Genomic DNA, 17,102 nt, shown 5'->3' with positions numbered 1-17,102 from the left:
TGTGAATGGCACCCTTGAGAACTGTGCAGTGCCCAGCATGTGTGACCAGTCACTGCAGCCCTGCCTAAAATCACTGTGCGGGGAGAGGCAACGAATAGGCAAGTGCCTGGTGACCTGGGCTGGCTAGGTTCCAGCTTCCTCCGGAAGATGAAGCAGTTAGCCACATAGGGATATGATTAGTTAATTCAGTCCTGCCGTTCAATATGTATTTATTAAATCCCCACCATGTGCCAGGAAGTAAGAGAGTGAGTCACTGTGGTATTTGTGAGGAAGAGCATTCCAGGTGGAGAGAATAGCAAAAGGGGTCTTTTACTCCCGTGTGTTAGATGAACAGCAAGAGGCTAGTATAGATTCAGTGACCAAGAGGGAGAGTAGTAGACGACAAAGGAGATGAGGTCAGAGAACTGATGTAGAGGTTGGGGGGAGAACTCCTTGCTGGTCGTATCAGGCAGCGTAGTCCAGTGTAATGACTCACTTTCCCTGAGTCAGCTGTAGAATGACAGGATGTGACAGGATCTCTTTGGCTGCTGTGTTGAGAATGCCCTGTAGAACCAAGGGCAGAAGTGTGGACACCCATTAGGAAGTTATTGCTGTAATAGAGTGGGAGAAGATGGCTGGAGACAGGATGGTATCAGTAGAAGTAAGACAGTTCTGTATACATTTTGATAATCTGATGTCCTCTCTAAGAGGAACTATTTTAACTCAAATGCTATGTTCTAGCTGTTATTTTATAAATAAGGTTTTCATTTGCCTTTGACCAGTTTTTAAAGCTATGTATGAATGATTTTTCCTAAAGAGAACTGGATCAGCATGACACCGGTTACAGGTTGTTTTAGCTCCTTAATGTAGATGCATTGATCATAAGAGTGAATTTTTCATAGTATTTTAGTGGGAAATGACATTCCCAACTAGTCTAGGGAGTTTATATGCAGAACTTTTACAAAGCAGTATTTGAACCTGTAGCTTAAGGCCAGCTTACTGTTTTATGGATTTCTACCTTTCAGACAGCTTTTTAAATCCAGGAATTAATGAAAGATTGATCTTCACAGGCTTGTCATATTAATATGTTGGTAAAAATCTACCAAGTAATTTAAATTGTTCAGTTAGAGAATTGTCCAGAGAAGAAATGGTATACCTCTAATGCTTAAACAGTTGAATTCAAAACTGTCAACTGCTTTTTCCCTTTTGCCATGTTAGCCTTTGAGGAGACTTACACTCTTTGTATCTGGACTTCTAGAAAATGCTTTCTTTTTTTATATCCTCTTCTGTTTTTTTGTATTCCGATGTCTTTTTTTTTTTTTCTTTACAACTTCTCATCTTGTTTTTTTCTCCCTTTGATTGGAGACAATGAAATAAGATCATGATAGTTAACTTGGGTAAGACAAATTACAAACCAAAGAAACAATAATAAAGTGTGGTAGCATACTACACCCCAGAGAACAAAATGTATTTTACTTAAAATTGTGTGGCTTTTTTTAGTTGAAATTCTATTCAGTTATCAAATACAAAGAATGTCTGTCTACTACATGTGAAGGAGAAGTGATTTCTCAGAGATCTAGTCTGCAAATGAGGGATAAAACTCTTAAGTCTTCTTATTTTGAGTTTGAGAGAGTAAACTTGTATGTAATGAGTATATCTTATTAATACACATATGGATTTCTAGCTACACATGTTTGTGTAACTTGGTCATTATGCCTGTAATATGAGGAAAGCATGCCACATGCAGTTGATTTTCCGAAGAGCTCAGCCTAACTGGTAGCTAGTCCCAGACGTAGAGTCCAGAGTATGGTGCAAAACGTTTATTTACTTGTCCCCATAAGATAGCTGGTTCTCAAACTGTGGGCATTGGACTGGCAGCATCAGCTTTAGTTGGAAACTTCTTAAAAATGCAAATCACAGGCTCTGCACCAGACCCACCACATCTGAAGTTCTAGGGACGAGACCTAGCTCTCTGTTTTATCAGGTCCTCCAGGTGATTGAGATGTGCCCTAAAGCTGGAGAACCACTGGGAAAGGCAACTTTTCAGGTCTTACAGAATCCGCCAATGTGGGTGGACTCCCACAAGTGCCTGCTCTCCTCAAGTTTTCTTGCTTTCCTTTTCTAACACCCTTCACTCTCCGCAGTATCCTGGCTCCATCTTGTCTCAAACTGAGGTATCCTCAATCTCAGAGCCACAGTAGCAGCTCCTACCCACAGAACTTCAGGATCTGGCTCAGTCTTGGTGGGCTCAACTATCGACCTTTATATTCTTCGGTGAAGAGCACTTCTGGCTCACTTGCTGGTATTGATCACTTCTCCTGATATTGATCCAGTGCCTTATTGTGTAAAACAGTTCACTTCCCAGTACTGATCAAGACAAGAGGATTGAGATCAACAGCCTGTCACATATGCTGTAAGTGGGGCAGCCATATTGGGACAGTTCTGGTTTATCCCGCCTTGTTCCAGCACAATTAATAATACCAATCCCTTTCACTCTTTTAGGTGCTCTAGTTTAGATGGTAAATTATATTACAGTGAACTTAAATCATAAGCAGTTCTAACGCTATTGGAAAGTGGTCAAAGGATGCAGCAGGAAGGAAATGTTTTAGGGCATAAAAATGAAAGATGTCCCATTACAGTAGGTAAGTAAGACAGGCCTGGAGATTGGTGTTGGACAAGGCAGAGAAACCTCAGAAGCTGAGAATTCAGGACAAATTAGGATGTGAAGCAGCAGGTTACACTCAGGGAAGCAGAATTAGTTCACAGTCTGGAGCCAGGGTCTGGTGGGAGCAATAATAGGAGAAGCTAGTGGAAGAGGAGCGATTAAGGTCATCTTTCAGGAGTAAGAGCAAATTTTGTTTCATATTATTCCCCCAATAATGTATTGATTTAGGCTCTTTGGATAATTATTTAGAAGAAACCTGGTATGTTTTTGTTTCCTTATTTATGTTGATTCTATGTATTTGAAATGCTTATTGCTGTGTTTTCCATCAATTGTGGGCTCTATTTCAAACAAACGATTACTGTATAACATAGCATAATAATAATGTACTTTCAACTGTGGTTCAGATTTTCAAATTCACTTTAAAAAAAGATACCAAATGATTCACGCACCATAATGTTTTATGGCTTTATCATAGCAGAACGCTAACTCTGGACTATTGAGATCTGTGGCCCGTTGAGAACAGAATGGAGGGAATTATGCAGATACCTTACTAATATGTTGTGTTATTGTTTTTCTGAATGTTAACATGATGAGTAAATCCTCCTGTTAGAAAATGATCATATGGGAATTTTTACTGTCACTATTTGCAATACTAGAAAGTATGTGTTTCATATAGTTTTGGCATCTTGGAAGCTGCTACAAAGTCTGTGTTCTGTGGCAACACTTACCTAAACCATAAGGAAGTGTTTTAAAATATTTTAAAAATTGTATATTTGATTTTACACAATTAGTAATATTACTTCTTTTTTTGCTGATGAATGTCAGAGATATGTTCAGCATTAATAGAACGTGGAAGGCTTTGCCCTGGACATTGCATATTAACTGTGCTCTTAGGCCATCGAGTATCACTGTCTTCAGCACACAGAATTCTTGTCACTGTCCCTCTGTTTTTCTGTACGGACAGTATAGGTTTCATTCCCTTCTTTCTTTCTTTTTTAACCAAAGCTAATATAGTTCCTTTTCCCTCTACCATCTGGAGTAATGAATTTTAAGAAAATAACCATTATTCCATTAGTTGTTGCATTTTCCTACTGTTAATACAGAATACATTTCAGAATTAACAGCTATCTAGAAAGGGAAAAGAACAATTAATAAATTCCTACATTTTCCTTCGTTTAAATATCACATAAGTAATTAGTGTATTTATTAATACATTTAGTTAGGTAAATAGACCTTGAAGATAGGTAGCAATTAATATACTTTAATTTTTTTTAATCTGTAATATGTATAACTAATTGAAAAAATGGGTTTAGCCTGGTATCCTGTGCTAAGATATATGTGAGGAGATATTAATTATTCAATGCGCCACAGATTGTCTAATTTTTGTTTTACTTTTTTAAAACCTCATATACTTTAAAGTTCGTATTAACAGGTCTGTAGAGTTAGAGTCTACATGAATTTCATAAGTAATGTGTTTTTCTATTTATCAGCATAACCATTTACAACTCTGTTTTCTTAATAATTTTCTGACCCAACAACTACATTTGTTTTGGGAGACGAGAAAGGCGCCAAGTGATAGGTGACAAAGAAAGTGATGTAAAACTTCTTGTAGAAATAACTGAAGGATCTTCAATTCCTGGCCTGAAAGTAGGATTAAAATCATAGGCCTGTCTTTACTCACCACTCTTTACCAACTGAAGCTTCGAAATTCTTAACTACAAGCAGTGGCCGTGGTTTATTATAAATCCTTCAAACAGAAAATTTCCCCTGTATTTTAAGAACTGGTCCTTTTAGGTCAGAAGACAATTTGTAATATTTATTAGATAAGCAGTAAGCAAGGGACTTACTATTTTTAAAGTTTTTCAGTTTCTGTGTATGCCTTAGGACTTGCAAATCATTTTTGTAACTCCTTTTCATGTTGTTAAAGTATGAACTTTAAGCAAACAGAAATCTCAAAGCAAAAAGAAATAAGTAGAAAACAACTGTATAAGCCTGTCAATTGCATGGGTGGTTTCTGCATATCTCTGTCCTCCCTTGATTTGGTTTTCATTTGATTATCTGTATCAGATAAGGCTTAAATCATTTTTTTTTTTGCTGCTAATAAATCCTTAGCTGTAAAAAAGCAGCCTGTTCTCTCTGTTTGCATATTTACAGCCTTAAAATTGGGCCCAACTTTTATGTTGTTTGCTTTGCCTTTACAGTATGATTCTGGGATAGCATCATGTAACAATTCTCGAGATACAGTTTTGAAGAATTGTGTGGCTCTATCTGCAATAATTCTGACCTTGCAAAGCTGACCTGAAAGTAATCTCAAAAATCTGAGAATACTTGTTAATATTCTTCTGTGTTTATTAGTCAGTCTATAAGTTAATGCTAAGCGATGTTCTTTCTGTGTTCTTTCAATAATTTTAGTGTTACTTAAATATAAGAAATAATATATCATATCTTATATAATATATATCTTATATAAAATATATCTTACTATAGGTAGCCCTGTTTGTGCATGTATATCGGAGACAAAAACTATTTTAAAGCACCAATAATTAAAATCAATTCAAGTTATATTTGTCATATATCTTTTTTTCCTGCAAAGCAGCTCTCATCTTTGAATCTCAGAGGTTTATAGCTAATAATTAAATTTTATACTAGTGATGCAACATAATGATTCTAGTGAGTTATATAGGTGAAACAACTGTTTAAACCAGTTGATGGGTAACTTACTGAAATATATTGCACCCGAGCTATAGATTCAGCAGAACTAATATAATGTCTTAATCCCCAAACACTTTGACCATCAGAAAACTAAAATCTTCTCAGTAGTCTTTTTTATATTGTTTTACTTTTTAAAAATGTGTTTACATATTTGTAATATGTCTTTAAATTGGTTTATTTTATTTCTTGCTTCAATAGTCTATGGAGGATCTTTAAGAAAAAAAAATGTTAATGTACCAGATTAGGTACATTGTGATGTCCCACAATGAAGAGAAAGGTGTATAAAATATGACTTAATTAGCATGTAGATGTACGACACACATAAATCTTAGCTTCATATCACCCTTACCACTGTTCTTATGTTTTTCTCTATAGCAGCTTTAGTTTTTTCACAGGATTATTATTTTCCACGTTTCAGCTCACGTGACTTCATGCTTTGCAGGTCAGTTTCTTCTCGAAGAAGCTCGCCTCATAGAAGCAGCTGAGATGGCAAAAAAAGCAGCTGAACTGGACAGCACGGAGTTTGATGTGGTCTTCAATGCTGCCCACATGCTCAGGTTAGTTTTTGCTACTGTGCCTGAAAAGACCAACACTGTAGCTTTAACCGTATTAAATTAATAAAATATTAAATCAATTATACTAATTCCCGGTATCATATATACCACCTTATTCCACATTCTAAAAGTGAATTATGCTGCTTAACCATGTTAAAATCAGTCAGGACTATTTAATTCATGGTTTATGTGCACAGTGTGTAGGGTATATGAACTTTTAGGACTCTCTGAAAATTATTCAGGCCTCTTTTCTCTTTCTTTCAAAAATTATTGGCCATAAAATACAAAAGGAAAATTGCAAAATTGAAATTAATAACTGTCTAATTAAATGTCTCCAAGACAACATTATGTCAATTTGTCAACTGCATCTCGATATTTGTGTTTTTGTATTAATTATATTGAATGGGTCATGTGGATACATTTTATTATGCTTGGTAGTAGGGAGGATTATTAAATACAAATATACTTAAGGCCTATCAAATTCTCAGAATGGCCCTATAATTAGCACTGTTGCTATGTGTTGAAAAAATATATGTTTATAGACCTTTAGTGCATCTGTTTTCAGAAAGATTATTTTGAAAGCTAATTACAGTAATAGCAAAATAATTAAAAGGCAGATGAACAGTTTTTTGTGTGAATATAAAATGAAAGTCAGTGCATTAAAGGAGGATGTTTTTAAGAAACTCGAATGATTTATATAGTTGTTTAAAAAGCATTATTTGTTCTGTTTGCCATATGTATACCCCTTCTCACATGCTGTTACCCGAATTTCACTCTATTGAATCTCCATCTAAATGCTTCCTTAGGTGACATTCACACTATGGGCTCTGAGCTTGGCTTCTAGGGACAAGTTTCTCATTATGTAGATTACTCTTCCATGGGAAGAAAAATAACAGAGAATTGGTCCACATTTGGATGGTTCTAAAACATGGACTTTTGAGAAAAGTAGAGGAATATTTAAAAAAAATTTTTTCAGATCATTGTAGATTTGCATGCAATTAAGAAATAATACAGAGAGATCTCTGTACCATTTATCCAATTTCCCCAGTGGTGATATCTTATAAAACTACCATACAGTATCCAAACCAGTATTTTGACATTGATGCAATCCACTAGTTTTATTAGGTTTCCCCAGTTATACTTGTACTCCGTGTGTGTCTGTGTGTGCTTAGTTTTGTGCACTTTTATTACATGTATAGGTTTGTGTATCCATCACTCCAGTCAAAATACAGACTATTCCCATCACCACAGGCATCCTTCGTATTGTCCTTTTATAATTGCATACCCTCACCTACCCCTATCCCCTAGAAATCAATATTTAAAGCAATAAATTGAGATTATTGTTGTAACTGTATCTTAGTGGTTTCCTCCTTGGCTTTTAATAGGTTTTAAATAAGAGATTCAAAATCAGTTTGAGAGGAAAGAGTGTACTCTGAGGTTTCAGTTGAATACCCCCCTTCCATGTTAATGCTTAGCGTTCCTAAAGCAGATACCTACAAAGAGAAATCAGGATTCAATAGGCTATTGGTATATTTTCAAAACAAACTGTAGCCAGTTCTCAAGAACCTTCAATGGAAAGATAATTTTTAAAAGACACTTTAATTTGCATGACAAGGTAAGGTGCTGTGATGGGAAGAGGACTTTTCTGCTCTTCATGCATAAAACACTGTGCTTTTAGTCACAATAAACCATTGAGGTGAATGCACAGGTTTCTAGAAGCTTATTCATCCTAATCATAATAGATACTTTTATCAACAAGGCATTTTGCTACATATTAAATCAGTATTTGAAATTCAAGGTCTATCAATGGAAACTGGTTGTAAGAACATATAAACATCCTTGTTAAATATATCGCTTGTAACTTTTCCTTAGTTACCATAGTGTTAGAAACCAGTGGGAAGTTTTTGTTATATATTGGAGACATGGAACTCTTTAGGATTTATTTTTCAGAACCTTCTCTCTAGCTTTCTGCAGTCTGCATTCCTCATTAAGTTGCATTCAGTCAGCGCCTTCCTATCTTGATTGCGAGTATGACCACAGCAGCCTGGCCACATCCTATTCAACTTGGTGGCAGTTCGTATGAATGTTTTCACTTATTTTTTTCAGCTCTGTCAAATTCAACTATTTCTTGAATGCTTACTGTGCAAGCTGAGCACCAGCCTCTTTCCTTATTAATCAGGATCATTTAGGATTTTGTTTGCTGAAAAGAATAAAGCAGTTATTGGTTTTCCCTTGAATGCAACCTTATCAAAATGGTTAGCTGTCAAGATTTTGCTTATTCATTGTTACATCTAACATTTCCCTTGGGGATGTCAAATTGCTATAAGTTGAGTTTGATATTAATTTTTTCCTCAGGAGCTCTGTTCTTTCCTAAGATATTTAGGAGACAAAATTGGCAAGGTTTGGTGAACAACTGGATGGGAGGGAAAGGGCAGATGTATCCCTGGCTGTGTCTTGGGAGCTGGATTATATATTATAGTTATTGTATATATTAGCTGACCTAATATCCAAAGTCAGCAATTTAGGAAATGCTATAGTTCAAGACATGATTTGAAGCACAGTGATTTAACTTCCCTTTCCTTGGCTAATTCTCAACGAATTGACCCAAAGAATCTACTAATAAGGAAAAAACTGTGTATCACAAAAGCCAAATAGAAAAAGGGGGAAGAAAAAAAAGGCATTCCACCAGAAGCGACTAGATTGGAAGAGATTAGATTGTAAGAGCCCATTAAGGGGCAAGTCTTTATCTTGTTAGGACCTTCAAGAAGCTTGAAAATTGAGAAATTTCTAACAGAACCACTGTAATTCTCAATAATGGATAAAGATCTTTTTCTACAGAATTAGAACATTTCCAATTCCTGTTGTCAAGGTGATTCATAAGAACACTATGTGGTGTGGAAGTATTAATGCTGTTCACCAAATATATTTGGCCTTCCAACTTCGAGAAACATAATAGGACTGCACTTTCCTGCCTTCTTCCTAGTTGAAGACCTTCATGGGTCTTACTGGGTCGTTGAATGTGTGTGAATGTGATGTATGTTACTTTCAAGCCAAAATTGTTAAGAGTCAGTGCTTTTCACTTTTTCTGACTTGGAAATTGTGGGCATAGATGCAGAAATAAGCAAAGGGACTCGAACATCTCACCTGCACTGGATAGGTTGAATGAATGCAAAATAAATTTTGTCTGAACTCAGATTTAGAATATGTCTATTATCGCAGTGTAATCTAACCTATCCTAATTGATACAGAATATATCTGTGAAAATAAAATAGGCAGTTGGAAAGAGGAGCCATATAACATCAGAAAAGATTACTAAGGTATTAATAGGATCTCTGAGTTTATAACTACAATGGAGGCAGTGTAAAATTGACAGATTGATAATTTAAGTAGAAATTATAGATATTTTCCCAGAACTTAGTGAAAAATACTAAAGACATGAAAATGACTGAAAGCATAAAAGACTGGCAAATAGATTGAGCATAGTACTAGGGTGCGTGAAAAATTATCCGTACTCTGGTTGTATTAAAAATTCTATAAATTCTACAGCCACAGTGCGGATAAATTTTGACTCACTCTCGTTTTGTGTGTGTGTGTGTGTATGTATACACTAGTAATTATATATACACATATATATGTTTGTATAATTATATGTAGTATACAACTATGTATATATAGTTATATACACATGTATATAGGTAGTGTTTATGTAATATCTGATACTTTTGTCTGCGTATATATAAATATGTTATAATCATATGCCATATGTATGTTTATGTAGTTATATGTGGCATATATACATACATATAATTTTATTTGTTATATAAATGTTAATATAAATAGAAAATTTCTGAAGGAGAACGTAGAGCAGATGAGCAATTATCAACAAACAGAAAAAATTTCCAAGATAGCATGAAGGTCTTTAATCATCATATTTTTTTTTTAATCATCATATTGAAAACAAAATTAATGAAAATAGATCTACTCCTAAAATTGTCATCACGTATGGGTCACTGTTTTTAGTTGCAAGCTAAAGAATCCACTCTTGCCAGTTTAAGCGGAAACAGGATTTATTGTAGCAAACTCTAGCTCACAGACTCTCCCACAGGCTTGAGAACGCTCTACACAGCCCAAAATAATTTCCACTATCTAGCTTTTCTTGGGGTTCAGCAGCTTTTAGAATCCAGAGCTCTGCCACCATCACTCACAGGGAACCAAGAAGGGCACACACCATATTCACGAGAAGATGATTCTTCTGGGTGCAGCTGCCTCCCCATTACTCTTACTTCTGACTTTGATTCTCTTGAGGTTGCATCTGATTGATGGAACCTTAGCTGTGTGCTGATACTTTCGCTGGAAGAAAGTTGGAAGATGAGGGAATTTTTGGCTTAGGCCTTGTTTGTAAAGACAGGATCCACATTGTGGCTAATTACGAAATACATTTCCAGGAAGGGTGATCACAGATGTTGAAGGCCTCACATAATGAACGTTGACTACATGTGTTGACATTTTTAGTACTTCAAATAAAGTGGAAAAAGTACTGGATGTTTCCAGATGAGAGCATTAAAAAAATCAGATTGGTTATCATCAAAGGAAACTATCAAAGGAATTTAAAATACTAAAATTCAATAGAGTTATGTCTATAGAGTTGTGAGAGGAAAGTATTGAATCAATTATTCTGTTAGAAGCATTTTGTATGAACGGATTTATTCAGTGTTCTCTCAGAACTGGAAGCTAGAAAATGCACAAAGATATTTGACACTTGAGAGGAAGTCTTGACGTGCTGAAAACAAATTTAGCTTATTCACAGCATTCATGGGCTGTGGTGGAAAGGTTTTTTTGTTTGTTTTTTTAATCCACTTACAGGGTAATGAAGGAACAAAAGTAGCATTTATCTGAATATCTTCTAGCTACCTAGCACCATATTTTGCATTTTACATGTCACCTTTTTAATTATAATTTCACATATATGAAATAGACACTAATATTCCCATTTTACAGATGACAATGCTGAGGCTCAAAGAGAGTTGGTATTTCCCACATTTGGTAAAGCTAGGATTTAAACTTAGCATATTCTGGCCAAGTCTAACACTGTTTTTACTGCGTCACATTGGCTCCCTTACAGCTTTATAACTGCGCAATTATCTTGAAGCTGTGATTCCTGAATTTATTGATGGAAAACAGATTTAGAGAGTAACAGATTTTCAAATGTGTAAATCCTAAATAGTAAGATACTCCCAGTATTATTAAATTATCCATTTATGGTAAGTTTTAGAAAGCAGATATATAGTCATAGGAGATAGAACTCCAAGTTTGTACTCTCAAAGGAATATTAAGTTTTTAGAGGACACACTGCTCAGATAAGTGTGCAGTTTCCTTTTATCCAGGCCTAAGGGCTCAAGTTGTCACTGCTTCCTAAAGTAGTGTAAGAAAAGCAAAACCGCACTGTACCAGCTGGTTCCCATTGCTTCCCTAATTTCTAGAGAGCAGAGTGAATATATGAGAAAAAAATGCTTTCAGTTTTCATTCTCAAATAATTTCACTGGAAGTGACAACAAATACAAGTTCTTAAGGGATAAAGGAACAAAATCAGATTATTTTCTCAAAGCAGATTGTGAATGTACACACACACGCGTGCACACATAGGTTGGATGTTGGAGATATATATGTGTATCTCCAAGGCCCTGTAGGTCGTATGCTTTCTTCTTTAACACTTCCCAAATTACCAAAGACCACTCAAAAAGTTATTGGATTTTCTACATATAAATTATACTTTACTGCCAACTTTGGTCAAGAGGGGCTTATTTCAACTAGGTTATAATGGGTTGTAAGGTCTTTAAAGCAAAAGAGCATGGCAGATGAAGTTAAAGGTAGGTATCTTTCTGCTCTGTGCCTTTCTGACATTAATATGCATGTGAATCAGCCAGGGATCTTGTTAAACAACGTGTTCTGATTTACTGTGTGTGGGTGGTGCCAGAGGTTTTACCCTTCTAACAGGTCCCAGGTGATGCTTATAATGTTGGTTCTTGGACCACTCCTGCAAGCAAGTTCTAGCTTGCCTTTCTTCTTGTCATCCCTCCCAACCCCTTCTTCCCACCCAAGCATTACACCTTGAACACAAGTAGTAACTTACTATATAGGAATATTATGGTGGACATTACCAACACACATTACCTCCTTTTTAATTTTTCTAGTGCATTTTTTTATGTAATCTTTCCAGATGCAGGCTTAACCTGTCCTTAGCAGCCCTGAAAGATCTGAGGCCATGAACGAATGGGCTCAAACTTTTACGGGACAACAAGAAATTTCTAACTTCAATGAATCATTTTTTAAAACTACACCATCAGCATAGTCTTTTCCTCTGTGATTGCTACATTTCCACTTTGCGTCTCTATCCTTTATGTTTAGTATTGCGACAGATGCCTACAGGTCATGAAGCCATTTTTGATGTCTTGACTGAGAAGTTTTCATTTAAGAAGGCTTGATGATCGTAAACAATTTATTCTAGGAGTTTCATTACAAGGGTTTTTTTTCTGCTCCATTATTTTTACATATACGTGACTCTGGTTTTGCTATTTTAAGATTTTCCATACATTTTTATGTCCTTGTTTATTTTAGTTTTACTTCTATTCCTACTGTACAGTTTATCAAATAGAATTAAAATTTACCTCTGCTTTGAGTAACTTAAAGCTAAGTATAAGTTTAGCAAGCTGGCAAGAACCCATGAAACATCAGCTACTGTTTCAATCTACTTTCATGATACAGGAGCCAACAGCTCTCTAGTTTTAAAAAAAAATGCTCATAAGTTATTCTTGAAAATGATCACCAAGATGTGCTCATTGAAGACAGTGATCTTCATATGCGTCTTTCATAAGAGTCCGACAGTGGTTTTCATCCATATTAAATAATTTTAACTCAAAATTGACAATTGACAACCATTAATAATTGTAGTTAGAGTCTTCTAAATGCTGCTTGAATTTTTGTTTTCTATATTTTCAAGGAAGTAATTTAAAATTTACCAACCTTTAATTTTATAATTCTCATGGAATACATAAAAATGTAGGTGATTGTAAATGATTCTTTTAATCAGATTCTCCTCAGACATCTTGCAGAGTATACTGTTGTTTCATAACATAATTGAGTCTCAAATTCTTTTATATATCTTTTCTTATAAGAATATTGGCCCCTAAACCTATTTTTCAAAAGACACTTTTCTGTCATAAAATAATACAAAAGAGAAGAATTGTCTGTATGAAATATATTTCTATAATTTTTAAGACATAAGTTTCATAGTCTCATGTGCAAAAATGGAATTCAGTAGTAATCAAATGATGACATTTGTTTGTGACTTTTGTTAACTGTTTGTTTTTACTCTGAACCTACCTTTTCACTGATGGCAGAAAAACTGAATCTAAAGAGTTTAAAAATACAATCAGCCCAATCCAGTGATTTCTTCAGAAGTCAAGGTTTACTTCATAGTCTAGTTTACAAATACCACCTGGCTTTTTCTACCTCCTTACCTTTCGTGGCCCTGAGAGGCCACAGATAATATACAGAGAGGGCCTTACATATATGAGAGACAGGAGCTAATAATAAGAAAGGAGCTGGACTTTTCTGGTGGCTCAGTGGTTAAGAATCCACCTACCAATGCGAGGGACACGGGTTTGATCCCTGGTCCGGGAAGATCCCACATGCCGTGGAGCAACTAAGCCCATGCACCACAACTACTGAGCCTGTGCTCTAGAGCCCCTGAGCCACAATTACTGAAGCATGGGCACCCTAGAACCTGCATGCCACAACTACTGAGCCCGTGTACTACAGCTACTGAAGCCTGCGTGCCTAGAGCCCATTCTCTGTAACAAGAGAAGCCACCACACTGAGAAACCTGAGCATCACAATGAAGAGTAGCCCCTGCTCGCCACAGCTAGAGAAAGCCCACGTGCAGCAACGAAGACCCAACACAGCAAAAAAAAAAAAAAAAAAAATAGTAAAAAAAAAAAAGAAAGGAGCCACTGTATCTGTCTTCAGTTGATGTCTGTTGCTGGCATGGTGATTTAATCTTTATTCTCTAGATAAGGGACATAATGTTGACTCACGGTAATATGTTAGATGAGGGTAGTCACCCATCTGGACCTCATGTAGTTTCCTGGTAAGAGTAAGTTTTCTTACTGACCATCTCATTCCTGGCTTTTGTAAAGTGTGTTGTGGCCAGAACACAAGGTTGTCTGCATATGGCCTGGGAGAGCTCTTGTCAGAGCCAAGAGCTTTACTTTCCCCTTTATTCACCTTCTGAGTCTTCTACTTGGACAAGTGGGAAACTTACAGTTCCCTTCTCTAATTGTGACCACCGACCGCCAAAACTAGGAGATTGTGGGAGTAAGAAAGTAAGTATCCCAATGTTGTTCTTGCCTTTTCTCATTCCCTACTTCCTTGCCTTTCCCCTGAGTTCCTCCTCTTCCTCCCCCCCACCCCCTTTTTTGGGAGAAGGTGAGGTATATATGGCAAAATACAATAGTGCATTTCACTGTTCTTAAAATTATCCATTGTTCAGCTAGGTCTGGTGAAGTTCACGTCTATCAATTTTGGAGTTGAAATTGGACAGGAAGTAAAACCTGTCATTGCAAATATTCTCCATATTCTCCCCTTTTCAAATCTCATTGCTTACATTTAAAGCATCGCTTTTAAACAATAATCCACAAGTGATTTTTATGCCTTTCTTAGTGTTTGATGTAGGAATTGTTGTGGTCCTCTGCCACAGAACAGTGTATCACACGTCATTCCAATACATCTGACGTTTAGAAAGATATCAGCATGAACCTGTGGTTCAGATATTTCTTTTTAGAGCCCTTGATTCTGAGCTCAACCACTTACCAGCTCTGTTGTCTTTTGGGACTGTCAACTTCTCTAAGCCTCATTGTAATCCTTTGAAATGTGGTTAATAATAGCAATAATAGAAATTGATTCATGATATTAATGAAACTGGAAAACAGGGTAATCAATTCATGGAATTTTGTAAGTGATACATAGAGAATTTACTGTCTCAGAAAAGAAATAGTGAACAAAGAAAAAAAAATATGGTTATTCAGGAAAAGTATACTTTATCAGTTTCTTTAAACAGTTTGATCCCAATAGTCTTGGGAATCCGAGTCCTGTAATCAGTCTCTAACAATCCAGTGGTTGAGATTCTAGACAATATTTGCTGGAATCCCCTAAGCAATTGGCAGAATACTGCTAATTTCCTCAGTTTTCAAATGTTGACTAATGATTCAATCATTTTTGCATTAAGATTTATTAAGTACTCCCAGGATGCTTTTTGCAGAGCGGGAAGTGTGCAAAACAGCTTACACCATAAAGTAGACATTGGACAGCTCCTCGTGAGTTTTCTCTGTAGAGAGTAAAACAAGGATATACGTGAAGATTCAGTGGGTAGAACTGACATACTCTTTTCCCTACAGTTTTCCGTGCATTGCCATAAATGCCTGCTGACTAGTGTCAGTAAAACCCACTTAATATTAGAAGCAAAGTCCTAGAGTCAAAATTAATTTTCACAGTTATATGACAAATATAATAAATTCTACTATTTGTATTTTTTTTATTTCATTAGAATATCATCAATTCTACTTTTAGCTTAAGAAACTAAGTCTTTTAAACTAGATATTTCCTTTGGGAATTAAAAAGACTGAAGACAGTGAAGGCTTGAAAAACTAATAACCTTTTTAGAAGGAAAAACCTTTTTTCAGTTGCATTGATTATTACTTTAAAGGCATTTTACCTAGTGAATTCTTGAGTTTCTCTTTTGATCCTTATCTACCTCATGAATTTGAATGTCAATAAAGACGAATATTAATGGTCACTATCCTTTCTATGTTAGACATCTATTGGTTGATCGTGCTTCTAAGTAACTTACTTCTTTGTAGTATTAAGTTACTCTAATTTCCTACGTCCATGCCTTTTATTTTCCTCTGGAGAAAACCTTTCCAGGGCATGACCTAATGAATTCTGGTTCAGATTTCCAAATGAATCTGAACCAAAGTGGTTCTATAATTTAGCTGAGGGAAGCTTCATTAAATACCCTAGTGAGAGAATTTTTACTCTTTCATACCAGACTAAAGTACTTTTCTTGACGTACTGAAATTGAACTTCAACATTTATGAGAATATAAATTGCAACAGCACGTTGTAACATGCCGTGCGTCCAGTAGAGTCTTAAGTCAAGGATTTTTACTTTTTCTATAACCCCATTAAAAATAACAGTGTTTCTAATTATTTTTCCTTTAAAAATTAGAAAAATGTGTCCTGCTCTCCAGAGAAATGTTATCTTCACTTATTCCTATAATTTATACGGTTGCATGCTGTATGTCTTTATAGTTTTTATGTGGCTTGCCCAAAGTGCAAATTCAATTTTATAGGTAGGGCTAGATTGCCTTCTCTTTTAAAGAGAGAAGTGGTTTTCTAATCGAGAAAGTTGAATTTTGTTTCTCTTCTTTATTCCTGATCTCTTTGCAATCTTCTTGCTTCAAAAGGTTCTTCACATCACATTTCAAGAGAACACTCCATTTTTACTGCAGGACTGGAAAGCAGTAACTACTATTGTTCACATTGTAGTTGTGCTATACACATCAACTGAAGTTGAATTTGTCCTTTTGCTATAGCATTTCTATTCTACACAAATGTGGTCACCAGACTACAGTGCAACCTGCAAGAACTCCTAGCTTTATTATCTACCATCTTATAAGGTTTTCAGAAAGCAGCATGGCATGATTGTAAAGTCGTGTGTTGATGGCTAATTGGCTGGGTTTCTTTGGGACTCGAGAGATTTGATTTCTTCTGTTAACCAGTTGGCTGAACCAAGGAGTTTGCTGTGAATTGCAAGAATAGACAATGCACAAACTTATCTTTAAAGTTCAGCCCGCATCTTATTTGTATAAGTCAACTGTGCCACTCATAGTATTTGGTAGTAATTAAGAAAAGCTGATTTTAGCTATTTGAAGGCTGTGGAACCTCAGAATTCGCAATAGACTGGAAGACATAGCTTGAGTCGGTAGGAAATAAGGTAGCCCCAGAATCTTCCTTTAAAGAATCAGGACATCCAATAACAGTTCTTTACAGGAAAAGTCCGTCCCTATTGCCTCCACCACTGTCACCACTATGAGTAAATTCTAGCCATCCTCTCATCTTTCTGTCATTCGCTTAGGA

The 17,102-nt window shown here is 35.8% G+C and overlaps 1 protein-coding gene across 1 annotated transcript in view; it reads left to right on the top strand.

The window, feature by feature from the left end:
- TMTC2 (transmembrane O-mannosyltransferase targeting cadherins 2) overlaps positions 1 to 17,102 on the top strand; it is a 370,895-nt gene that overhangs the window by 304,239 nt on the left and 49,554 nt on the right. Inside the window, exon 10 of the mRNA XM_057742666.1 lies at positions 5,799 to 5,913. Coding sequence (XP_057598649.1) covers positions 5,799 to 5,913 — 115 coding nt within the window. The remainder of the gene's footprint in view (positions 1 to 5,798; positions 5,914 to 17,102) is intronic.

This window comes from Hippopotamus amphibius, chromosome 7, assembly GCF_030028045.1.
Source record: "Hippopotamus amphibius kiboko isolate mHipAmp2 chromosome 7, mHipAmp2.hap2, whole genome shotgun sequence".
In the NCBI taxonomy this organism is placed as follows: Eukaryota; Metazoa; Chordata; class Mammalia; order Artiodactyla; family Hippopotamidae; genus Hippopotamus; species Hippopotamus amphibius.
The sequence above is the reverse complement of the archived record's forward strand: the minus strand, read 5'-3'. Positions and strand labels throughout refer to the sequence as shown.